Source organism: Harpia harpyja, chromosome 9, assembly GCF_026419915.1.
Source record: "Harpia harpyja isolate bHarHar1 chromosome 9, bHarHar1 primary haplotype, whole genome shotgun sequence".
NCBI lineage: Eukaryota > Metazoa > Chordata > Aves > Accipitriformes > Accipitridae > Harpia > Harpia harpyja.
Genome location: NC_068948.1, coordinates 26,320,111 through 26,345,264, shown reverse-complemented (window position 1 = coordinate 26,345,264; position 25,154 = coordinate 26,320,111). Strand labels below are relative to the sequence as shown.

The 25,154-nt window shown below is 46.9% G+C and overlaps 2 protein-coding genes across 2 annotated transcripts; one reads left to right on the top strand and one right to left on the bottom strand.

Annotated features, from left to right (window-relative positions):
- The first annotated feature begins 61 nt into the window (after positions 1-61).
- On the top strand, positions 62-21,516 carry COPA (COPI coat complex subunit alpha). The gene is made up of 33 exons (XM_052798207.1): positions 62-181; positions 382-495; positions 968-1,041; positions 1,353-1,433; positions 1,731-1,807; positions 2,262-2,371; positions 6,296-6,405; positions 7,001-7,100; positions 7,676-7,811; positions 8,255-8,337; positions 8,899-9,049; positions 9,482-9,548; positions 9,654-9,729; positions 11,785-11,867; positions 12,860-12,999; positions 13,921-14,006; positions 14,436-14,574; positions 14,923-15,085; positions 15,183-15,329; positions 15,620-15,809; positions 15,944-16,039; positions 16,417-16,505; positions 16,747-16,870; positions 17,165-17,254; positions 17,344-17,453; positions 17,655-17,732; positions 17,939-18,007; positions 18,234-18,370; positions 18,960-19,146; positions 19,231-19,341; positions 19,557-19,718; positions 19,819-20,013; positions 20,336-21,516. The coding sequence occupies exons 1-33, from the start codon at positions 142-144 to the stop codon at positions 20,393-20,395; spliced, it is 3,675 nt and encodes a 1,224-aa protein (XP_052654167.1). The 5' UTR covers positions 62-141; the 3' UTR covers positions 20,396-21,516.
- Positions 21,515-23,634, bottom strand: S100A11 (S100 calcium binding protein A11). Its single transcript, XM_052798223.1, has 3 exons — positions 23,412-23,634; positions 22,097-22,234; positions 21,515-21,803 (listed from the first exon to the last, which is right to left on the bottom strand). Exons 1-3 carry the CDS (start codon positions 23,412-23,414, stop codon positions 21,651-21,653), a joined length of 294 nt encoding a protein of 97 aa, XP_052654183.1. The 5' UTR covers positions 23,415-23,634; the 3' UTR covers positions 21,515-21,650.
- Between the last annotated feature and the right edge of the window lie 1,520 nt (positions 23,635-25,154).

Sequence of the window (25,154 nt, the reverse complement as noted above, 5' to 3'; positions counted from 1 at the left end):
CAGAAGCCGTTCTGCACCGGCGGGAGGACTGACACTCGATGGTGGGGGAGGTGACGGAAGCGGAAGTTAGCTGGGGTACTTCCGGGGCGCCGACGTGGAGGGCTGGGGAGGTGGCGGTGCCGTGGGCCGGGGTGGAGGGCGATGCTGACCAAGTTCGAGACTAAGTCGGCCCGGGTGAAAGGTAATAGCGGTACCGGGCTCGCGCCGTTCTGGGAGCCCCTGGGTACCTGGGGAGGCCGTGCCGGGAGCTCCCACCCGCCCCTGGAGTCCCTGAGCGGAGCGGGGCGGGGGACGGGGCGGACGGCTCCACCAGGGCTGCTCCGGGCCTCTGGGCTCCCAAGTGCACGGAGGCTTCGCTGTCACATCTCTGTACCTCGGCAGGGCTTAGCTTTCACCCCAAGCGGCCGTGGATCCTCACCAGCCTGCACAATGGCGTTATCCAGCTGTGGGATTATCGGATGTGCACCCTTATCGACAAATTCGATGAGCACGACGGTCAGTGTGCTGGGGGGAAGTGTTGAGACCTGCGTGTGGAGGAAAACTGGGGTGCGAGAGGAGGAAGGGCGGCTCTGCTGAAGTGTTACTGAGGCCTCTGCTTGTTTGGCTTCAGAGCCTCTCAGTTTTAGCCTGTGTTTTTTTGTGGCCAGTTTGCTGGCTCTGAACATTGCTTGCACATGCTTAAAGTGGGGTAGTAGTTTTATTTTTGGTATGAAAATGAACCTGTAAATACAGATCTGAAGGGCCTGGATGTTTTGCGGTGGGTTGCTGCAGGCACCTTGATGGAAAGGAATGGGTTTGGGGATGGGATGTCAGACTGTTACACGTCTTTATTGTTGCTTTGAAGCTCGTAATTTATCAATAGCAACAGGAGCAAGGAGGAATGCAAGTTGTAGTCTTTAAGTGGTACAAGGGACTGCTTCAGCTGTCAGCCATCTTGCTGTGTCCAACCTGCTCTTCCTATTTGTAGGACCTGTTCGAGGTATTGATTTCCACAAACAGCAGCCTCTGTTTGTTTCTGGAGGTGATGATTACAAAATAAAGGTAAAATTTTACCCCTTTAGCTCTTGTTCTCTAAAAGGCATCATTCAGGGAAGGCAATGTGCAAAGAAACCGGTTAAAAGATGACAGAGAGTGTGTGTGTGAGGGAAACAAGATTTGGCAGTTGCGTTTCTCCTGTTTCAGGGACCTTAGAGTTAACTGCAGCGAGTTGAAGTCTCGTTGTAGCTTGCATTAGAAACACATTTTAAAATGGAAGAGAGGGGCTTGTCGGTGAACTGAAACGTGAGAATGCACACAAAAAATCTAGCAGGCGGCGGCACCTACCATCATTGTTCTACTTCTGCGTTGTGCAGGTCTGGAATTACAAATTGCGCCGTTGTCTCTTCACTCTGCTCGGGCACTTGGATTACATTCGCACTACCTTCTTCCACCACGTAAGCTCCTCTCGTCCTTACCCCGGTGATGGGTGTCTGCTCCCTTGGTGTGTGAAAGGGAATCTCTTTTGTTTCCCACGTTGGGAACCTTTGCTAAAGAAGTTGTGCTGGTCTTGCTGGTATAAGGGCGCTCCAGATATGGTGGTCTTCTGTAGAGGTGTAAGAGGCATAAATTCTGCCAAGATCTTAAATAAGATTTAAAAAGGGTCATACCTGGGGACAGTTGGAAAATACCATGTAGGGAGGGAATGCCTGGGGTGTGTATTACTTCATATACAGAATACTTTGTCTTTTTAGGAATATCCATGGATCTTGAGTGCTTCTGATGACCAGACCATTCGGGTTTGGAACTGGCAGTCCAGAACTTGTGTTTGGTAAAATCAACGGTTGCTTTAAAAAATAACTGCATGGTTTGGGGACGAGCTGTCTGTTGTTTTCAAGCAGAAACTGTGCTTAGTTGAAGGAATAGAACTGACATCAGTTATGAATATTTCCGTCAGTCTTGTCTTTTGCTTGTTTATTCTGATGCCACTAGACTTGTATTCATAAATTCACGTGGTGTTTGGTTGAAAAATTTTTGAGGTTAAAATCACACATGTCAGTGCTGAGCCTTTGAAGTTATTGACATCAGAATTTGACCCTTGAATGTAAGAACAGATGTGCTCAGTGTTCAGTCATGCTAACTCTTGAACAAGAGTAGCATTTATTTAGCAATCCTGTATTCCTCATCATCCTACCCGAGACTGAGCTTACTGCTGTTGGTGCAGATTGGAATGTGTATTAATATATCTTATGTTCATATGGTATTTTCTGTCCTTTCTGTTGTAGTGTGCTGACAGGACACAACCACTATGTGATGTGTGCCCAGTTTCACCCCTCTGAGGACCTGGTAGTGTCAGCCAGCTTGGATCAGACTGTGCGCGTTTGGGATATTTCTGGTGAGCTGCCCAGATCAAGGGGGTACCCAGTGGCAAAGCCCACTTCAAAACTGCAATTGCTGAAAGCCAACTGAGGCAGGAAAGAGGGGTTTGGATCTGAGAGCAGGAACAGAGCCTGTTGACTGCAGAAGCCTCAGGAGAAAATTAAGATTTCTCTATTGATGGGGACCTATTCCCCTCAGCTGCCATGAAGTCATAGGATATTGGCTGGGAGGGAGCTCTGGGCATCATCTAGTCCACCCTTTTGCTTGAAGCAAGTCTTCTGCAACAGTAGATGAGGTGAGCTGTAGCTTTGTGCAGCCAAAAAAACCCTCTAAAGATGGAGATTCTGCAACCTAATCTCCCAGTCTGGTTTTATAGCCAATATAGGCAACAAGTATTGCTGTCAGAAGGGAAATAGTGTTGTCAACTGACCAGCTTTGCAGATGTGACAGACTTGTAGGAGGATTTTAGAAATTTCTGGACCACCTTTATCCCCTTGAAAAACTCTTGGAGACAGCAATGTGTCATTCATTCTGAGAGAAGGATAAAAAGGCCTATGTTGGGTTTTGGTTTTTTGGGGTTTGGGGTTTTTTTTTTTTGGTAGCCTAGTTGTGGGTGGTGACAGGAAGTTAATATTATTAGGGATTCTTTCAGCTTTTTCAGTCTGCTTGTCCATTTCATAAAATGAAGTGTGGCCTAAAGATCAGAGCAGGAGTTGCAAGTCAAAACTCCAAAGTACTTTGCTGATATCTTAGCTGTTTCTTAGTTATAGAAAGGCCTAGTCACCTAGGCCACAAGGTGACTTAATGGAATGAAATATAATCCCTAAATGAAAACCTAGAAATGGAGAAAATATTAGATGGAGATAAGGGTCGGGTGGGAGGCTCGCGGGGGCAATACTGGTGGTGTTACTACATAAACTATTCTAGAGACAGGCTTCATCCGACCTGCCGCTCTCGCCATTGCAGTTTTCGTTGGGCGCACTGCGTTGTTTGTAGTACGCGCTCAGACACGGCCAGCTGTGTCAACAGTACGGGCTGGGGACAGGATATCCTGGTTATTTAAAACCTGTCCCCCTGTCTGTACTGCCAGCATGGGGAGTTTAACAGCTATTCTGCCACTAAGCTTTGCTGCTGCATTCTCCCACAAACACTCTCTCTCAGCAGAGTTCCAGCTGCGAAATTGGTTTGGAGATAGTACAGACCTTTTTTTCTCAGCTGATATGTGATGAGGGGTTTTAGAGACATGGTGAATTATTGACTCAGCTGTCGCTCCAGTCAGACATGACACTGTGAGAATACTAGCGTGTGGAAAAACCTACAGAGAGTCGAGAAGCGGATTCAAAATACAATTCCACTCCCCAGTTTGTCCCCCAAATGACTTATGTCCTTAGCAGGATTCTGTTCTGGCTCTAGCAGTCTCCTGGGAAGGGTTGTTCCCCCATTTTGTCTGATGTCTGTTGTGCACATAATCCTAGTCATAGAGAGCATCATTTGGTGTTGAGCTTTAACTCCATTTCTAAGTGCTGCTATTAACTTGCAGCTTCTGCTGACATCAGTGGGGATTTTTTTCAGCAGGTTTTGGGATTATGAGCACAGGTTCTTTGATGCCCTCAGTTAAGTGAGTTTAAAGGTCACATTCCAAAATCCTCCTCCCAAAACTGTCAGCCTCAGCAGAGAGTGTGAGGGATGAGGAGCGTGACCCAGACTGGGCAACAGAATGTGAAGATGGCCCTGTTGTTTTGAATTCCTATACAGATAGTGCTCCTTGGTTTGAAACCTGCTGCAAAAGGATCTTCAATGCAAAACAAGTATGCTCAAGGTTAAAGGGTTTGTTTCCTGCTAATCTCCCGAGAGAGACTGTGTGAATGCAGTCAGAATAAGCTTGTTTAGATATATTAAAATGCATGAATGTTTGTGTTGTATTATTCACCTGTGCTGTGGAATGAAGTCCTTGCTCATGATGCTGATATTAACCTGCAGAAACTACAAAATAATCTTCTGTTTTTCTCTGTCTCTTTATAAGTATTAACCCCCAAGGAGGGTCTTAGTGGTCTTACCCTGATCAGACTGCTTTTGTGTGTGCTCTAACATTACACACCAACTCCTGTTTAACCTTACTCGTGGTTGGCAAATGTTGACATCTGATGCTTGGCAGGAAACTCCCTTGTTCTGTCAGGGCTCTGTTTAGTCGATCTGGATGACCAGCTTAAGTGAGGATCACCTGAAGGTTTGGGCTGGCAATGTTGAGAAGCCCTGGGACTGGGAGGACCTGAGCTGAGAGTCCCCAGATAGCATCTGTAGACCTAGACTGCCTCTCTCTGAGCACCCTCAGTGGATATATGGTGATGGCTGGCAAAACTTTTGGTACAACTTCAGCTTCCACTGCACTTCTCTGATTATCCACTGAAGGTGGATGGATTACAGGGACAGGAAAGTATCTGAGCCCAGCAATGAAAGAGTCTGCACCCAAGAGCCCTCTTTAGTTTCCATTGAATAAGAGAATAGACCAAAAGAATTTGCAAAGCACTGTCTGCTTTCTTTCTCTCCTAACTTGCAACTTGTCATTCACAGTTAGCATGTTGCCCCTTCACTCTGGTTATTTTAATACCTGTTCTCCTGAGTGCTTGTGTGCATGTTGAGCTGAGTCTCCTTTTCAGATTTTTTTTTTTTAACAGTTGACCTCAGAATGCCTAATATCTGCCTTTCTGCCACAAGTCCCTTTTCTGTCCCTGCTCCCTCCCCAGAGCAACACAGGAGGCTGGTGTGTTCTGTGAGTGTCCTGCCTTTCCTCTCGATTTGTGCAGTTATGCCAGAAATTTTCCACTTGTGTCCCAGTCCTGTTTCACTGGCTTGTCAAAGGCTCAAGTGTTTTCTCTTCCAAAAGTCTGGTGTTTCTTCACTCATCTTTTTTGGATTATGGATGTTTTATTCCTCCTTTCTGGGGTACTTTGTGTCAGCTTTGTAGAAGTATCTACTCAGCCATTCAAGTCTTTCACCGTTACCTGGGCATCTGTATGTGCACCTCACTCAGTGCGCTGAGCATCTGTGCTTTGCTGTGAGACACTGCTTAACATGTTGGTTTCATTAGACTAACTTTGCCAGAGAGGTTGTTGAGATGTTGAGCTGTTAATCCATGAGGAGTTTGGGAATCAGAATTGCAACAAGAAAATAATAATTTTTTGTCTTCAGTATTGTTTGTTTTCTTCTTACATTTCCCTCTCTCTTGGCATCCACACCAGTGCAATTCTCCTTTTATCCTAGACAATTTTTTCTTATCCTTGATAAATTTCATGGCAGCATCCTTGGGCCAAGTACTTTTAAATGGAAAAGTACATTTTCTAAGTTTTGTTTTAGAGTGTTACATGTACAGTCTTTTCCCTGTGCACTGTTGGAGGAGAAGCTTTTCTCGATTCTCAGTTTCCCTATTGTGTTCTGTTGGGTTTTAATGAAGGACAGCAGATACAGGTCTGTTTTAACTTGGATGACTTAGTTTTCTTCAGAATTGGGAACAGTCTTTATTTCATACAGTTTTAGCTCCAGAAAATATTTTGTGTCCAGGCAGATTGTTCAAATCCATAACCAAGAGGTCATCAAAGTGGCATGGGTGAAAGTGTCCTGAAAGTTGCAAGCTTAGATTAGCAAAGGGGTGAGAGGGAGAAAAATCGGAATGCGTCGGTCCTCCTTTGCTGAGGTGCTGCTGTCTGTGTCCCAGTGAGCTGAGGTGATCCTTTGTACGATTTGCTGCATCGCAAACTTTCTTTTGTGTCTAATCAGAGCTTGAGCTTTTGGAGGAAGTGGAAGGGAGTCCTGGATGTTTCTCACCCTCTTTCAAGTTCCCAGCACAGGGAGAGCGCTCAACTTGTTAAATTAGAAACATTGTCTTGATAATACGATTTTTGCTTCCTCCACCCCTGCTTCTCCTTCCTCTTTGTTCCACAAGGCCTAAGGAAGAAGAACCTGTCCCCTGGAGCTGTGGAATCGGATGTCAGGGGAATAACAGGGGTGGATTTGTTTGGGACAACGGATGCGGTTGTGAAGCACGTTCTTGAGGTACAGTGTCAATGTATGTGTGCAGTACAGCCTTTTCAGATTTATTTGGTGAAATCTCTGTAACACAATTGATCCTCTAAAAGCCCAGGAAAATAGCAGAGGAAAAAAACAGTTGAAACGCCTGACTCAGCTCTAGAGTTATATGCTCTTTAGATTACAACATTACTTTTTCTGAGTTTAAAATCTGAAATCTGGAGATGTTTGCACTGTAACCAAACAGATATGGTTTTCTCTGTACAGCCAAAAGCACAGTTAAATAGCAGATGTTATTGCCTTGTGTTACTGGAAGCAACAGAGGAGATTATGGTAGAGACAGCCTTCTGTAATGGCTTGTTAAAGCTAGGAAGCAGTGCTGCTCTGCTGCTGAGCTTCAGCTTTGCTCTACTGGTGAAGAACGGTATCCACAAAGCTTATTATTGTGGGCATCTATAATCTTACTATCTGTAAGCATTTGGTATGAGCGGCATGGTGTATAAAAACGGTGAAAGCTGTGTCTTGGCAAGCCTGTCTGCAGTCTTTGTTGCTTTGTCCTTCCTTTGCTCATTCCATTCAGTCACCAAATTGCTTCAAGGGACTGTTTTCTTTTTGCCTGTAGGGCCACGATCGTGGGGTGAACTGGGCTGCCTTCCACCCTACAATGCCACTTATTGTGTCGGGAGCTGATGATCGGCAAGTGAAGATCTGGCGTATGAATGGTAAGAGGATTCTCCAGGGGGAGCCCACAGGGAGAAGGGGGTTAAGAGTTGAAATATATGTTTGAATATCTGTAGGCTGAACCTGGAGGTAATTTACACCTTGCAAACGTGTCTGTATGATAGAGTGGTAAATAATCCCAAGCAGCATTGGCTTTTGCAATCTGAGGAGAGCTCAGTTCTGTAGCGAACACTTCTAGCTTCTTTTGGTTTGCATGCACTGCTGAGCAGAAGCTTGTAGGAGTACAAAAACTTGACTCTGAAGTTTTTTGAATATATAAGACATGGAGATTATTCGAGAGCCAGAAGCCCTCCATCAGGACCGGTTGTGCTTTTGTCAGCTCAGTCCAACTAAACTATATACAATTCTTATCACCTCTTTAGTATTCTAGCTTATCTCTCTTAGGTGAGCTGTGGTAGTGGTTAGGGAGAGGTGATAAATGTAAATTGCAGAGAATGGTATAGTAACTAGTGGCCGATGCAGTTCGCTTTATAATAAAGCACTTGCTCTGCTTCCGCTATGGCAGAGCTTACCTGTTTAAGTATTATTTTCCTCATTCTTTTCCACTTCTGGTTAGAATCGAAGGCCTGGGAGGTTGACACTTGCCGGGGGCATTACAACAACGTCTCGTGCGCTGTCTTTCACCCACGGCAGGAGCTAATACTCAGCAATTCAGAAGACAAGAGTATCCGTGTCTGGGATATGTCTAAACGGTTAGTGCTTGTCAAGCATTTGACTCAATCTTATGAAAGTTTTTACACGTATGAAAGACCTACAGTTATTCTTAGAGAAACCGAACACTAGCAGTTCTTAAAACATCAGTGCTAGTGTTTGATAATTCATGAATGAGAAGCCGTGTTTTTCACATTCTCTGTCCCTTTGAGACACACGTTAAGAGCAAGGCTTTTAATTGTCTGAAAGCAAGTGGAAGAGGGCTGACTTGTCAAGCGATACTGCTGCTGAAAATATGTTAAATGAGAATATATTATTTGACAGAAGGCTTTGAATGCAGTGTTTTTACGCTCCGTGGACGACTTGTGCTGAATGCTGGAGATGGTCTGTATGGCAAAACTTAGGATCTTCATTTTGGGAACTGAAGTTTACGCCAAGGTTTCCATTTTGTTTATATTCTTTTTTGCTTTTATTGCACATTTAGCACGGGTGTCCAGACCTTTCGGCGTGATCATGATCGCTTTTGGGTATTGGCTGCTCACCCCAACCTCAACCTCTTTGCTGCAGGTAAAAAAAGCTCCTACTCAGTGTCTGATAGGTTGCTGTGAAGAGAAAATGTTTACCGTATAGGAAATCCATACAGGATTTGCTTTTAGCACACTTTGCAGAACACACTGACTTGCAGATGCTTATATTAAATGTATTGTTGGGAAAAGATCCTTATTTACTGGAGCACAATCTCATTGTATCAGCTGTAGTTCAAAGCTAGAACAGGATAGGCTCTGCATTAACTAGCTAAATGTTCTAAGGCTAAGAAGGGATGGGACAGATCCTAGGGGAAGCCATGCTGGACTATTAACACTTAAAGAAATGCATGACAGCGAGGCAAAGTGTTTCTAGAAGAGCGTCAGATCTTAGATTTATTAAGAAACCTAAAGGGGTGTGGGCCCTTAGGAGGAATCACTTAATTCAGTCAGGCTGAGGTGTAGCAGACATGGCTTCGGTCATCAGTTATGATTTTTGTTGGCTCTTTTTTGGTTAGAAGGGCTTGGTAGTGTCATCTTCATAATGAGAAAAAACCCACAGGATTTAATTCACATGTTTGAATTCTTGCACGCCTTTTCTCAGGCCATGACGGTGGCATGATTGTATTCAAACTGGAGCGTGAGAGGCCTGCTTATGCTGTGCATGGGAACATGCTGTATTATGTGAAGGACCGTTTCCTCCGCCAGCTTGATTTCAACAGTTCAAAAGATGTTGCTGTCATGCAGCTGCGAAGGTAGGAGATGGTGCTCATCGTTTTATAAGAGGTGTTGCCAGTATCTTGAATCCCTTGTTAGGTTCTTGCTTACAGATAGGTCGTATTATTGTATTCACATACTTCAGTTTCAGCTGACTCTTCTGTCAGATGAACTTACAAAACCTACAAGAAGTTTTTTAGGTCAATTTTTATCTGTGCATAGATATAATTTTTTTTTTTTTAATTAGTTTTAAGTCTCAAGCTTAAGGGCCAGCTCTTTCATTCAGGAAATGCTCATGCTCTTACAGTGTTTCCAGGTGGTTTTGATTCAGGAAATTCATCAAAACTGAGCTTTTCTGGTAGTTGGTATATTTCAGAGAATGAAGAGCATTTACCAGAAGATAACTTTAGTAGAAACAATCTTGGTCCACTCTAACTTTCTCTTTTCTTCATGACTCTTCTTTTCTTCAGTGGTTCCAAGTTCCCTGTGTTCAACATGTCATACAACCCAGCTGAGAACGCCGTCCTTCTCTGCACAGTAAGTCAGTTTTGCTGCATAATGTGCTAAAGAACTTTCCATGAGGCTGTGAATGTTGGTTCTGTGAAATCCTATCTCAAAATGGGTTTTTCCCCTTCTCTGCAGAGAGCCAGTAACTTAGAGAACAGTACTTATGACCTATACACCATTCCCAAGGATGCAGACTCCCAGAATCCGGATGGTAGGCATTTCTTATTTCACATTAGTCCTTGTGAATGTTTATTACTATGTAGCTGTCCCCTCCTCCGCTCTCCAACTGTGTGTGTTATATATAAAAAAAGCTTCTTTTCTCTAAGCCTCTCTTGTTGGACTCTTTCTCTGTGTTTCCCAGTGCCCCTGCAGCACACATCATTTGGCAGGCTTCCTGCTCACTATATCACACTACACTGACTTGAAAAATTCATGTTCATCCCAAACTTTTACTGCTACAAATATATATTTTATAATTTTGTTATTAGGAACTTTCTGTTTTCCCTTTCAACGCAGCAGGCAGCCTTCCTGGCTTGTCAACAGAGATGGATTTTAACCAGATATGTTTTGTTCTAAGAGGTTTTATACTCTGAAAAGTGGCTGTAAAAGTGACAATGCCAGGGTGCCAGTAGTCATTCTTCCTCTCGGCAAATTCCAGATCAGTTTTGTGCAATTTACAAATCAAAACATGATTTAGGAAAAAAAAAAAAATTCTTTCTCCTAACTATGAATTCCATTTGGGATCTGAAACTCCAGCTGGTTCCTCCTGCCTCTGTCATCACGGCAGTAAAGATTTTGAAATGAGTGGGAGTGATGAATGAGTTAGACTGGAATCCAGCTCACTTGTTCATCGATTTATTGATTTCTGTGGGTCTAATGAAGGATTTCTTTGCTGAGTACAGTCAGCAGGTGTATTTGGAGAGAGAAAGAGAAAGGGAGCTTTATAGTAACTTTACATAAATTAAATGTTACTGAATATTTTTCAAATATTTAGTTTGATTGAGATGTTCAAAGCTGACTTGTCTGGGGACACCCAGCTTGTGACCCTTTAAATGAGGAAAGGGGATATTCTTCTTCCAGAGGAAGAAATGTCTAGGCCTCATGAAAACCATGCACTTTTAGTGCATTTTCAAGGATAGCATAAAATTCTACTGGTTGGTAAGTATCTTCTCCAACAAGCTGTTATGTGTGCAACCTTCTGATGATCTCCCAGGACTATAATGTAGGTATTTAACATGTGCCTTGGAGTTGTCATCCTCATGTCCTTCAGCTTATTTACTTGACCTACAAGGGAAGCTTTCTTGTCACTCTTTAACAGTCTTCTGTGTAATATATTTCAATCATTTTCTGCCTGATCTACAGTTGGCGTTAAAGACTTAAAGCCAGTAAAAATGTTGCGTTGTGGAGGTTCAGAAAAACAGCTGAAGTTGCCATCAGAAAACCCCAGGCAGAGCTGGAAATTGAATTTGGACAAGTCTTTCTTGTGTTGGGTACTAAATGAGGGCTGAAGGGCAAGCCAGTCAGGTTTAAATCATCATTTGTTAGGATGTAGATCTGCCACAAATGGCACTATGCTTGGTGAAGTAGTGCTTGGTCTAGCATGTGAATCTCCAAAAACACTTGTGTTGAGCAGCAGGACTGGTGAGAAAAGGGGCTGAGAGCTAAAGAAAATTTTATTTTACCAAAACCAGCAGCAGCTGTCTCGCTCTGTTCCCTTCTGCTGCTGCAAAAAGCCTTCTCCACATCTGATACACATCCTGCAGTACTGTTCTTTCTGTGCTCTGACATGCAGAGTGCTGTGTTTGTATTAGCATTTTAAAACTGGGAGAACAGCTGCGTGCTGGGGAGAGTGCAGCCTTTCTCCTCCAGCTCGTTATATCAGTTTGGAGGGGGGAGAGAGAGGGGGGCTTACGTTGAAGCTGGGACCCTCGCTGCTCAGTTTGTTTGGCCAGCAAGGCTCTGCTCATTAGCTTGACAGACGGTGCTGTCGCCCAGGATGGCCTGCTTCAGCGCCAAGCAGTGGCATTGGCGGTACAGACAGCCACTTGTCTTGTGCCTTGGCTGGAGAGAAGGGCTGGCGCTGGCCACACTGAGATCCGAAAGGACATCGGGGGACGAAATGAGTCTTTTGAATAGCCTCAGGTTAAACATGAATTACTAGGAAGCAGCTACAACAGCCAAGATGGGATCAAACAAGACTGACTAATGTGTTGCCATAAGAGCCTGCCAGAGGTTTTATTCACTGCCTGCGTTTTGCTCTCCCTAGCCCCTGAAGGGAAGCGTTCCTCCGGGCTAACAGCTGTGTGGGTAGCTCGTAACCGCTTTGCAGTCCTGGATCGCATGCATTCGGTAAGGGGACAAGCTTAATAGGGTCATCTTTTTAACAGGGTATGTTGTCATTTGGAAGCATGCAGATGGAAAGTGGGGAGATTGGGTTAACAGAATTATTGGAGATCCAAGTAGACTGGCAAAGCATTGTCAGTAGAGAGTGGGCTGCAGATGTACATGAAGAAATATAATACAGTGAAAATGTATTTGAAATATTATTTAACTTCTTTGACAGTACATCTTAGCTCAGTTGCTGGAAGCCTGCTAGAGCAGGTGAGTTCAGGAATGAAAGCTGACCAGAACAGGACTGTGAAGCCACCCAGGTCACTTTCACAGCATGAAAGTAATGGGGAAATGGTAAAAATACAGGTTAGATTTTTAATAAAGCTCTTTGTTCTCACTTGTGGAATGCGATAGGAGAAAGAAGGGGGAAAGACAGTCATGGAAAGTTTTCTCTGCTTGAATTTACTTGATGTGAAGGGGAAGAAAAGTCTTGCTCTTTGACCCATGCAGGATATTGTATTTTTTCTTTTTTTTTTCCTTTTTCTTTTTTTAATAATTCAGGGTGTTTTTTGCCTTAGTAAATTCAAATTTATTTCATGCCTTTTCTGTTACTCCTCCCTGCCTTTCCCTCCTCCACTTGCCGTTCACCCCTCTCAACTTCATCGTTTCCTTTTTCTATCTACACTGTGTTCTCTCTCACTTTTCCCTAATATTACTTTGTTCATATACTAATTGTAGAGGGGGTTTGCAAACTGTATCAGCCAGCTAGTAATCACAGCAGTGGGGCGGAAAAGGAAGGATACACTGTGTCTGCACCTGGCAAACTTGAGGTTGGGTTTTCTGGCAGGATAAAGTCTGATCCTGCTTTGAGAAAAGCTGCAGCTCTTATTTTGGCCTCTTGTCACTGAGATTCAGCTATACAAAATTTCTGTGTTAAAATAATCCTAAATTTCTTTGTAGAATCTACCTAACTGTCCTGTGCTGTTACATTTCCTCTTATCAAATGGCAGATCCTAATCAAAAACCTGAAGAACGAGATCACGAAGAAGGTGCAGGTGCCGAACTGTGATGAGATTTTCTATGCTGGCACAGGGAACCTGTTACTGAGAGATGCAGACTCCATCACCCTCTTTGACGTGCAGCAGAAGCGGTAAGATCCAGTCTGCAGGGAGAAGTTTTAATATTGTAATCCTGCTGGCGTATGCCCTCTGGGGACAAGTAATAGCTATTAATGCACTCCAGAATTTAGCATCAGCTGCAGGCTGTGTCAGACTGATCCAAACCATGGCTAACAACTGTTACGAAGAGCAGAGTGTAAACATAGCCAAGGTGCAATTTATGCTGCAGGCATCGTGCCATTGATCACAGGGAGATGTGTGCCATACCCTTGTAAATCCCGTGACTACAGAATTGGGTGCTATAAAAGTGGAGAGAAATCAAAAAACCCAAACTCAACCAAGCTAAGCTTGCCTGATGTCTTGTCCCTTAGGTTTTATATCTGCTCAGAATGCTCTTTTAGCAGCATGTTTGTGCTGGTGTATGTGTTGCTAGCCACAAAGAAACAGGCAAGGAGTTGGTGCTTTTGGCCATCTTGGTAGGCTTGAGAAGGTTCTGGATTATCTACAGATAGATATGGTCTATGTTGATCGCTTATGTCCCAGAACTTGTCTCATTTCCTTATTTGTATGCCTTTGTCTTTCTAGTATTGTTGGGAAAGTTACAAGTAAATCAAACAATGCAAATGCTGCCTGGAAATGCCTTATTTCCCTCGTTCGGTTAAATCTATCCCTAAAACCCCCTCAGAAATCTAGGTTTTGAAGTCAATTGTCATACAAATATATTTGTTTTTGCACAGGTATGGAGAGAGGTTTGTTTTGCTGTACTGGACTGCAGAGACACTCAGTTCTGCCTCATGATTTTATAGCTCCAGAGTGGCAAAAAGGGGCTTCAGAGCATCTGCAAATTGGGTTCGGGGTGTTGAGCACTGCTAGTTATCATACAGCTTGATCATAGAGCTTGCTGTTGGAGGGATGTTGTCCAACTCTCTGATGTCAGTGCTGTCCTTTCCCAGAACTCTGGCCTCAGTGAAGATCTCCAAGGTGAAATACGTCATCTGGTCAGCTGACATGTCCCATGTAGCTCTGCTGGCTAAGCATGGTAAGTGGTGGGGGGGTGCAGTGTTTCACCTGGATCCTAGAGCACACTAGCTCCTTCCTTGGTTGGGAGCAGTGTCCCTGCTAGCACGGCCTGCTAGAGAAACCATTCAGTGCCATGGCTAGCAGTGAAGGTGCAGCTGAAGACATTCACAGTGTGAGCCCTGCCACTTTGTCTCTTCAGCAAAACCTTTCCGCAAGTTTGTAAAACAGAGGGCTTCTTGTACTCTTCAGAATGATCCAGCTAATCTCTTTCATAAAGCAAAGGCAGATAGTGACAATTTAGTTGTGGTTGCCATCATATCCTTATTGTCTGACACTCTGAATATAGTCTCTATTGCTGGGACTATGGAAGAGAGAAGCCATAATTCAGAGGCAGGTGTTTAACAGTAGAGGGTTCCCTAGCCTTATTTCTTTTGGCTTTCCTCTCCAGCCATCATGATCTGCAACAGAAAGCTGGAGTCACTGTGTAACATCCATGAAAACATCCGTGTCAAGAGCGGTGCCTGGGATGAAAGCGGTGTTTTCATCTATACTACCAGCAATCACATCAAATATGCTGTCACCACTGGGTGAGTCTGGGAGTCATGCGCTGAGTCCTTGAACTGGCAGGCCTTGTGCAGACTACCATGGGGGTTTTTTGGCAGACTCCAAAGCTGGTGCTTGTGAAACAGCACTTCTGTTACAGCATGGACATACCCAAATACAGCTAGAGCTAAATACTCATGTTTGGTTGCTTACCTTGTGCACTGGTATTTTATCACTGGGCTGGATTGCTGCACTGTTCCTCTGACTGGGGCTTGCTTTTATAATGCAGGCTAAAATAACATACAGAGTGTTGAGCCTTCTTTGAGGTAGGGAATGTAGTCATACACGTGTTGTGTTGGTGTGCATGTTATGTGTGTGCTGTGTTGGCATAGGGATCATGGAATTATCCGCACCCTGGACCTGCCTATCTATGTTACCCGTGTGAAGGGGAACAACGTGTACTGCCTGGACAGAGAGTGCCGCCCCAGGGTCCTCACCATTGATCCCACAGAATTCAAATTCAAGCTGGCATTGATCAACAGAAAGTATGATGAGGTGAGGAGATGTAAGAAACCCTGCACTCTTCCTTGACATATACCTGAGGGTAAAGGAAGTTGTTGACAGCTTCAGTGCCTGGGCCTTTTCTTTGCAGGTGCTGCACATGGTGAGGAATGCTAAGCTTGTGGGCCAGTCCATCATTGCCTACCTGCAGAAAAAGGGCTACCCAGAGGTGGCCTTGCACTTTGTCAAGGATGAGAAGACCCGTTTCAGCCTGGCACTGGAGTGTGGCAACATTGAGGTGAGGCAGCAGGTGGTGCTGTGAGAAAGGCATGTCTTTTGGGGCATCACTTGCAAACCTTACTTTTTGCTGCAAGGAGGAGGAGTATTGGGAAGAAGAAGTGTTAGTTGAGAGTGATAGAGTTGAGGATGACAGCAGCCTTACTAAGGTGCAGGCCTTCGGATAGGGGCATGATTTAGTGCGGTGATCCTTGTAATCCCATGCTTTCCATCACAGGCATTATCAACAGAAGCCTGCAGATAAAGTTGCTTTCTGCAAAGCCTTAGTAACCACGTCAGTTCTCTTGTTAGATTGCTCTGGAAGCAGCCAAAGCTCTGGATGACAAGAATTGCTGGGAGAAGCTGGGAGAAGTGGCGTTGCTGCAAGGAAATCACCAGATTGTGGAGATGTGCTACCAGCGCACCAAGAACTTTGATAAGCTTTCCTTCCTCTATCTCATCACTGGCAATCTGGAGAAGCTTCGGAAGATGATGAAGATAGGTGAGTGGCAGGATGGTGGCAAAGAAGGATGAGATAAAGAGGATCTGAGTGTCATTCCCAGAGGGAATGAGTGGCATCACAGTGGAGGCTAAGAACAGCAAAGCTATTGTGACTTTTTTTTTCTTTTGGTTTAGCTGAGATCCGTAAAGATATGAGTGGCCACTATCAGAATGCCTTGTATCTAGGAGATGTGGCAGAGAGAGTGAGGATCCTGAAGAACTGTGGGCAAAGTGAGTAATATCAGGCTAACATGTGTCCCTGTTGTCTGGGGAGAAGCTGGGGAGGTTGTTGGGATAAACAGTAATCTCTGGAGACAGATCAGCGTAATCCTTTACCTGAGAAACTGAATTGGATGAGCAGAAAGTAACCCAAGAGCTAGAATACCATCCAGAAAACCTGAATCAACTGTAGAGCATATTCAAATGATCAGTCGTTGCGTACACATTCTAGTCCTAAATCTAGTAACACCCCCAAAGGTGTGATTCTACACTTTGGCATGCTGCTAATCTTTCCTTTGTGACAGTGTGGCCATGCATGCAGGTATGAGAAATTTTCTTTCTCTAGGCAATGAAGAACCTGCACTCATGTTAGCTGTATCTCATTTCAGAGTCCCTGGCCTATCTCACGGCTGCAACTCATGGTCTGGATGAGGAAGCTGAAGGTCTGAAGGAAACATTTGATCCTGAAAAGGAAACGGTTAGCAAACTGACTTAATGCTTTCTACTTCAAGAGCTCTGGAGTTTGGGAAGAAGATGACAGTGGGATCTGGTGTTAGTGTGACTGGCTAGGCAGCTTCTTTCTGGGAGGGAGGAACCATCTCCATTCCAGTTGCCACTTACCAGGCTTGAGACTGTCTGTGCTGCTTGGAGGCGGGTAGGTCAAAGAATGGGATTTTCCTTATGTGGCCTTTAACTGTTTTCTGTTCCTCTCTGCTCAGATTCCAGACATTGATCACAATGCAAAGCTGCTGCAGCCTCCTGCTCCTGTCATGCCTCTGGATACCAACTGGCCATTGCTGACTGTCTCCAAGGGGTTCTTCGAAGGAACAATTGCTAGCAAAGGTATTGCTTTGTACTTCAAAAGTTGCATTAAGCTGGGATATGCAAAATGGAGATGTTTGTCTCCGTGGCTCCTGAACTGTTGCTGTTAACCTCAGGTTTGTTGTGTGTTACCAGCAGAGGTTGGAATCGAGCTTGGCATTTACACTGTCTTTAGCAAATCTCTCAAATCTTTGGCCTTTTAGCACAAGATGGGACTTGACAATTGGAGGGGAGGGTGCTGGCCTAATGTAATTCTTTGCTTAACACCTGACCCACTCGGAGATTTGTAAATGAAGGATCCTACCCTTTTTGTAGGCAAAGGGGGTGCCTTAGCTGCCGATATCGATATTGACACTGTTGGCACCGAAGGCTGGGGAGAAGATGCAGAGTTGCAGCTGGATGAAGGTGGGTGAATCCAAGAGTTTTTCTTGCAGAAGTGTAAGTGTGTGCCTGTGTAAGAGCTCTGACTGTTTCCCCCTGCCCCCTCTGTGCAGATGGCTTTGTGGATGCTGGAGAAGGCTTTGGAGAGGAAGGTTTAGGTAAAGGCCAGGAAGAAGGAGGTGGATGGGAAGTTGAAGAAGATTTGGATCTTCCCCCTGAACTGGTAGGAGGCTTCTGGGAGGCTTCTTAAGTAGCCCAGTTGTAGTTACTTGGGAAGGCAATGACAGCTTGTGGTGGTGGTTGTGGTGGGGGAAATGTGTTACGGGGTTCTTCAGTGACTTGGTCACCACAGCTGTGGCCAGCTCTGATTTCATCTGGGTGCTGGAAACTTCCACACTAATCACTGCTCTGTGTGTTCCCCCAGGATGTTCCTGCTGGTCCAGCAGGAGCAGCAGAGGATGGATTCTTTGTGCCACCCACCAAGGGCACCAGCCCAGCTCAGGTAGTGGCACAAGTCTTTGACTGTCTTTCTCAGAAACTTTCTACTTCGGCGCTTGTTTTTTTGGGTTCAGTCCTTCTTGTTGACACTCATCTGTGAGCACAGCATAGGAACTTTCTTAAGGGGGGTTAGGGATGATAAGGATAGATAAGACAAATCTGTGCGTATACACAATTTCTCTTGTATATGTTCCCCTTCCATTCTTGTAGGTGTGGTGTAACAATTCTCAGCTTCCTGTTGACCACATTCTGGCAGGCTCCTTTGAGACAGCAATGAGAGTAAGTTTCCCCTGGAGTTTCTAGGGAAAAGATTGTGCCCTTGTCCCCATATACTTCTGTCTCTGATCCAGTCTGAAGCTTCATTTTGTGTCCTTTTGTGAATAATTTTGTGCATTTTTTTCCTCTGGGTATAAAATAAGAGGTGCTGTGAGCCTGAGTGATGTCTGTGCGACCTTTGTACAGCCCTGGACAAGATTTACTCAGCAGACCAATGTGTCTATTTCAGCTCCTCCATGACCAGGTAGGAGTAACAAACTTTGGACCCTACAAGCAGCTGTTCCTGCAGACCTATGCCCGTGGCCGTACGACCTACCAAGCCCTGCCATGTCTCCCTACCATGTATGGATACCCACATCGCAACTGGTAAGCAATTGGGTTAGCTCCTTTTCTGTGCTTTTTAACTTGTGCCATATACCTCCCAGACTCCTTGACAGTTGTAGCCAGAAATGTCTCCTTCCTCTGTTGTGAATGGAGGAGCCTTCCTGTTTGCTGGATATAAATAGGGAGCATTCTGTCTTTAGTGGGATTTTTCTGCTGCTTGCTGTTTGATGTAAAGATGTTAAAGAACTGCTTTCATGTTTTTTAGAGACTAAATCCAGGGTGAGGCAGTTGGGATGCTGTGTTTTCTAGCACTAATGCTCTGCCTCTGACAAAGCTGGTCTGAGGCATCTAGAGAACCACAGGTGTGTTTTTACAGTGGTGCCTGAAAGCCACTGTAGAAAAATGAGCCAGACTTCCCAGCCTGTGCTAGTGCAGAGAGGGCTGGGCATTGTGGGTGGCAGAATTATGGAAGCACATATGTCTTTTGTGCTAAGCTAATGGCAAAGAAAAACGGTGTGGCCCTAGGTCAAAACATTTCTGAAAAGTTGCAGTCGAGCTGACAATATGCGTGTTCCTGCTGGCCTCTGCAGTGGTCCTGTTTGTACGCCCAACCCCTCTTTGGTGCCCCCAGGAAAGAAGCTGGCTTGAAGAATGCCCTCCCTGCCATTGGACTGAAACTCAATGACCTGATCCAGCGCTTGCAGCTGTGCTACCAGCTCACTACGGCTGGCAAGTTTGAGGAGGCTGTGGAGAAGTTCCGCTCCATCTTGCTTAGCGTGCCCTTGCTGGTGGTGGACAACAAGCAGGAGATTGCTGAGGTGAGAGGCATACTCTTCAGTCTGTTGTCTGCGTGCCTGTGGGGCTGGAGGCCAAATGCCTGACTCTGTCTCCCTCTCTGAAAGGCCCAGCAGCTGATAGCCATTTGCCGGGAGTATATTGTAGGACTCTCAATGGAGATTGAGCGAAAGAAGCTGCCCAAAGAGACCCTGGAACAGCAGAAGCGAATCTGTGAGGTACAGAAACTCTGTGAATTTCTTCACCACGAGGGGGAAGTAGCCTTTAGGTTTAAAAAGGCATTGGAAATCCTGAATCCGGCCATTTCCTCCTTTAAAGCAGATGTGGCAGTGATTACTTGGGAGGGGTTTCTTGCAGCATTTTCAGGGCATCCAGTTATTTACGTGGTTGGTAGTGATTGTATCCCTACTTTCCCTCCTTCTCCCTAATGCAGATGGCTGCCTATTTCACCCACTCCAGCCTGCAGCCTGTCCACATGATCTTGGTGCTGCGTACTGCTCTCAACCTCTTTTTCAAACTCAAAAACTTCAAGACAGCTGCTGCTTTTGCCCGTCGGCTGCTGGAGCTGGGTCCAAAGCCTGAGGTGGCCCAGCAGGTATGTCTGTGAGGTGCATGGGTAGAAATATCTGCTGTGGCAGACCCTATTCGGACTGCTTCCTGGCTGCGTCTCTGGTTGATGTGGTTGCTTTTTGCAGACTCGCAAGATCTTGTCAGCATGTGAGAAGAATCTCACTGACACCTACCAGCTCAACTATGACATGCACAACCCCTTTGACATCTGTGCTGCCTCTTACCGGCCCATCTATCGTGGCAAACCCGTGGAGAAGTGTCCACTCAGCGGAGCCTGCTACTGCCCTGAGTTCCATGGGCAGATCTGCCGCGTCACTACAGTAAGGGAGTCTCAACGTCTATTACCACCCACTCCTAACCCGTGATGTTTCCCTTGAGAGTCCCCTCCAGCAGCTTCCCCCATGCTTGCCCCTAACTTGGCATAGGTTTTGGGTGAAGTTGAATGTTGGAGGACTTGGCATGTGCGGTGGAACAGTTTGGGAATTGTGAAATACTGTGTAGTTTAAATGCTACCTTCAGGGACCGACATTGCAGTGATGAGCAGCATGTGTTCTTGAGAACTGTCTAGGCTCTGAACGCTGCATACGGGTTTGGGCTGTTGAGTTGCTTTTAAGCATTAATCATCTCCCTTTTATTCCTCAGGTGACGGAGATTGGCAAAGATGTCATCGGGCTGCGGATCAGCCCACTCCAGTTCCGCTAGGGCATGCCTGTCCTGAGGAGGTGTGAGATCAGAGGGAAATGGTCTTGTTTCATAGCACAGTGCGGAAACTTTCACCTCCCACCATTCCAGCTTTAGTCTAGTCTCTTCACCATAGCCATGCCTGTGCTGTGTCTTACCTGCTCTTCCCCACCCAGGAATGCTGTAGTGAGACTCTTAGCTGCTTCCAAGTAGTAGCAACTTGCACTTCTGTTTCCAGATCCAGCTGATGTTGAAGTTTCTATGTACCATCGTCTCAAGAAAAATCTTTTCCAGAGGGTAAAGGGTGGCTCTTGCTGAGCCCTGGTTACCACACATCACGCTCTGTAGAAACTGCTTGAGAGGCAGCAACTGCTTCTTGTATCCTTTTGTGTTACGCTCCTGAAAGAAGAGCTCAAAAACCCTGCTGCAACCTGGACAGCAGGAAGAGCCGAGCCTGGCTCTCACAGGAATGCGGCACTGTCTGGAACCGGGGCCAGCACAGAGCCTGTCCCTGCTCAGGGGCAGCTCTGCTCCCATCAGAAGTGGCAGGAGAACAGCTCAGCATCCAAGTGCTAGTGTTGACTTTTTGTTCTGTTGTCCTAGCAATGTTTCTCAAAATAATTAGCTTCTCTCATGAATAAAGTAAATTGACCATCTTGATCTTCCTGTTCTGTAGCTCAGTTGGTCTTGCTGAGATAGAAGAGAGATTAGACTTAATTTCCACTTTTCAGCCCCCCCTCCCCCCATCCCTCTTTTGTACTCTTAAGCTACCAGACTTGGTGGGTTTTGAAGTTTCCAGAAAATGGAGGCTGTAGTCCTGAAATAATTTATCATGCCAGCAGAGGCTGCTTCCGCCAATAATTAATGTGTAATTGCTGTTGCCAGTGCTCAAATTATCTTTATTGGTAATGCTCCTGTCTTTGCATTTACCTTGTGTAGTTGTACCCTTTAGTATTACTGTACCTTTCCCCATGGTACTTAACAGGCTGGAGGATCTCCAAAGCCAGGCAGGGTGTAGTTTCTGGCAGTGACAAGGATGAGAACATGCATGACCTAGAGATCCTGCTCCCCTTGTGTCTGGACTGCTTTCCTAGTGGTTTCTCCTCACTGATGATGCTGAAATAAAACCATGCCTTACGCTAGGATTTTAAACCTTTTATTTTATACATAAAAATGAGGACTGGGGATGTCCCCATCTTAAGGGCATTGCTTCCAGCTTTGCATCGGTCTTTTTTGAGGAATGTTCACAGTGGTGGGGGAGACACAGGAGCCAGGTCTAGGGGCGAGGGGTGTTAACAAGCAGGGTATTGTGGCAGGCCACCGCAATGCCCCCAATGAGGTTCAGGAACTCCTGGAAATCCAGCTGCCCGTCACTATTCAAATCGAGTTTCTTCATCATCCTGTCCACGACACCTGGGTCCTTCTGATTCTGCAAAAGACCAAAGAGATGGGAATCGATGCCTGCCTCGAGGCAAAGATGCCCCTCACTGAACCTCCCTGCCCTAGGTGTGGAACTGCAGCTGCTGAGTTCATCACCAGTGGAGAGGGACTGGCAGAGGAAGGCAGAATTCAGTCAGGCCAACTCTTGTCAGGCCACGCTCTGGCTTCTGATGGGAGTGAGCTCTTCCCATCGCCTACCCCATGGTGCTTGTGGGGGCAGAGGCTTTAATTGCTGTCCCGGGGGCTGAAGTGCATGCCACGGGAGACTCTATTTTTGCTCACCTTTGTGAAGGCAGCCAGCTCAGTGTTCATGAAGGCCAGGAACTCCCTCTTGGAGAGTGTGCAGTTGTCCCCTTCACGCCCTGCGTACCGCTGGAAGACAGCTAGCAGGGACTCGATGCAGCGTTCAGTCTCCGTGGGCTGCAGGAGCCAAGAGCAAGTTCAGGTGAGTGTTGCAGGGAGCTCTGGGCTTGCAGAAGAGGAACCTGACTCTATTTCTGGAGTAAGGTTGGGCCGAGCAGGGCCTCCTGCAATTTCTTTCCTCGAGGAGTCTCCTATACCCAACCTGTCCAGCTGCATTTTTCTTTGGTATTAATTTCTCTGATGCCTTGGCACAGCACTGTGGTGCAGGAAGGACCCAGAGGATTGGGGAGTGGTTCATGGAAAATCCCCTGGGGAGATGTCAGTTCCCATCGGAGGAGCGTCCTGGACTGGGAAAAGCTTGCGCTGCAACCACAGCGACGTGCTAGTTTTTTCCGACGTGCTAGTTTTTTCCGTGCTCTCCAGCATGGCTTTGCTGGGGCTGCTTTTCTGGAAAGATAAGCCTGCCTCCCCCTTTCCCTCCCCATGTCCTGTTTGGACAGAGGAGAAACTCTGAGTCATGAGAGAAAAATTTGAGCAGAATTGGCTTGCCAAACTACTGCCTCTGGGCAGGAAAAGAGCTGGGCTGGCCTATGGGCTTCTCCAGTGGGGATGGATAGGGCAAGGTGAGGGAGGTATGGGGGATGTGGGGCTCTTTCCCCTCCCCATGGCTCTAGACTTTGGGGAAGGGCAGTGCAGGGAGAGCTGGGGGGGGGGGAATCCACCCTTCCCTGCCTAACCTCAGTATCCAGGGGACTCCCTGCCCGAGGCTCAGTTCAACCTTTTTTGGTTAATGGGAGAGGAGCTGAGTTGCTTCTGCTCTTAGCCACAGGTCCTCGGCTCTTGGCTCCTCTGCACCCCCCTACACTGGTGCTGGGGGCGGGGGGACGTGACAGCGGAGGCAGAACTGTAGCCCCGAATTGGATGAATGGGCATCAGAAACATCAGTAGGAAAAAAGGAGGGGAGGGGGTGTCAGGAAACAACCACATATGCCACCCCCTAGTCCCCCACCCCTGCAGGGACCCTCTGCCCTCCCTCTCTAGCTCGGCACCCTCTTCTCGTGCCCAGGCCCCCTCCCTGTCAGAGATTTAGCTCAGCCCTTGGCACCATTTCCTCTTTCTCGTGCCAAAGTACATTTTGCCTTTGGTTCTGGGGCCACTTGTGGGAAATGCTTCTCTCCCATCGCCCTCCTGCCCTTATGGAGCTGCCTCTCCCTCCCTGTCCCGGTTCACTCACCATGGCTGGCGTGCGAGGAGGGGGCTCGGTCCTCAGCACAGCCTCGGTGCGATGTGGCAGAGCAGGAGCCGGGGTGGTTATGAAACTCACCCCGCAGCCACCGCCCTTCCCAGTGCAGCCAGCGCCTAGCCCTGACTCAGCCCCCTGGGCTGTATTGGGCAATTGTCAGCTCTAACGGCAAATCTGGACATGCCTGCGGTCCCCAGCTCAGGCTCAGAAATGTGCTGGGCCCCTCCCCTAGACTCTCTGTCCCTTTCTCTCCCGACTTTTATTCTTTACAGTTATTTACGCTTCCATTTTCTCCTTCTCATCTGTTTTCTCTCCTTGGTCCTTTGCCACTCGTCCCTTTATGGCTCCCTTCGTTTCTTCCCCAGGGTCAGGGCTAAGCTCCCCTCAGGGCTGCCTTGCTACTACCCGGAGCATGCTCAGTGTTTCCTCTTGCTGGGGCAAAATTTGGGCTTCCCCAGCTTTTCTAATGAGGCTGGCAAAGGCAGATCAGGCATAGGTGAGCAGGCAGTGTTCCGCTGCCGACACAGCCAGGGCTGCCCGCCCCTGGGGTGCAATTGCTGCCTGTCCCCTTCAACCCTGACTGGTCCCACCTGCTGAGCTTTGCTGATAACACCTTGTAACCTCCTTGTGGTGTAAAAGGAGGGGGAAAGGCAACCCCATGGGTTTGGGGTGCTGCACTGGGAGCTGGCTGCAGCCAGGATTTGTCTGCAGTGGTGCTGGTCTGAGCTCTTCACCGGGGCTGGCCCCCCTCGTGCTGCTGCAGAGTGAGAGACCCTGGAGGGCTGAAAAGAGGAGGGAGACATGGAGGTGGGGGAGGAACAGGAGGCACCCAAAAGGCACCCAGAAAAACAAGTGATGTACCCAAATAGCTCAGAGCAGGGAGGATGGCGGCTGTGGGGCTTGCGATGCTCAGAAACCAGCACATGGGGCTGTGATGGCCGGCTGCTCCCCATCCATCGAGAGCCGGGGAAGCTGCTCGGACCTGTGTTTATCTGTGTTTGCACAGTCCTGTGGTTATGGCACCCAGCTCCACGCCTTTGCAACCAGCACTGATACGGAATCGCCCGCCCAGGGCCAGATTTCCCTGTGACACCCGGCCCTGGGTGCTGCCGCGTTTCCCCAAAAGCTTTGGGGGGAGCCTGGAGCGGAGAGGTCAGGGTAACATGGGCTGTCCCGGCGGTGTGTGGAAGCCGGGATGTGCTCAGGGATCTGGGACAGCTTCCAGGGATGGGTTCTTCAGGAAATCCTGGTGGAGGCTGTGACTCAGCGTAGAGCAGGAGAAAGGGAAGCCATAAATCAGGGGCACAGCTGTCCCCAATGTACTTCCTTTCTTGCCCCAGTTTCCTGCCCCCAAACTTCTCCTTTTTTCTCATGTATTGGGGAAAAAGTACTCCCCCCTCCCCCATCCCACTCCTCCCAAACTGGAAACAGTTCAGTCCATGTAAATCAAAAGGACTTTCTGAACTTGGGAGCTGAGGGCAGGAAACCTGCTGCCCTTCTCCTTAGATTTTGCACTTCCACCTGCATTTTGCAAACTCCTCTTTGTGCTCCCTTTACAATAAAATATGAGCTGGTTAGAAGGACAAGTTATTTCTCCCTTTGAAAGAGCAAATCCTAGAGGGGGTCGTGGCTCAGCCCCATCCTGGCTGCAGTGGGGGATTTCAAGAGGTTTTTGTTTCTTGCTGCTGCTGTGTGTGTTTGCAGTCAAGGCTTTGGCCCTGTTTGCAGACAGAC

What these genes read in the sequence shown, in the direction of transcription:
- COPA (XM_052798207.1), top strand. Translation starts at nt 142, where the DNA reads ATGCTGACCAAGTTCGAGACTAAGTCGGCCCGGGTGAAAG. An exon ending in TAAGTCGGCCCGGGTGAAAG is followed by an intron (nt 182 to 381) that starts GTAATAGCGGTA and finishes GTACCTCGGCAG; the next exon opens with GGCTTAGCTTTCACCCCAAG. An exon ending in GAAGATCTGGCGTATGAATG is followed by an intron (nt 7,101 to 7,675) that starts GTAAGAGGATTC and finishes ACTTCTGGTTAG; the next exon opens with AATCGAAGGCCTGGGAGGTT.
- S100A11 (XM_052798223.1), bottom strand. An exon ending in AGCTGGCTGCCTTCACAAAG is followed by an intron (nt 21,804 to 22,096) that starts GTGAGCAAAAAT and finishes GGTCTTTTGCAG; the next exon opens with AATCAGAAGGACCCAGGTGT.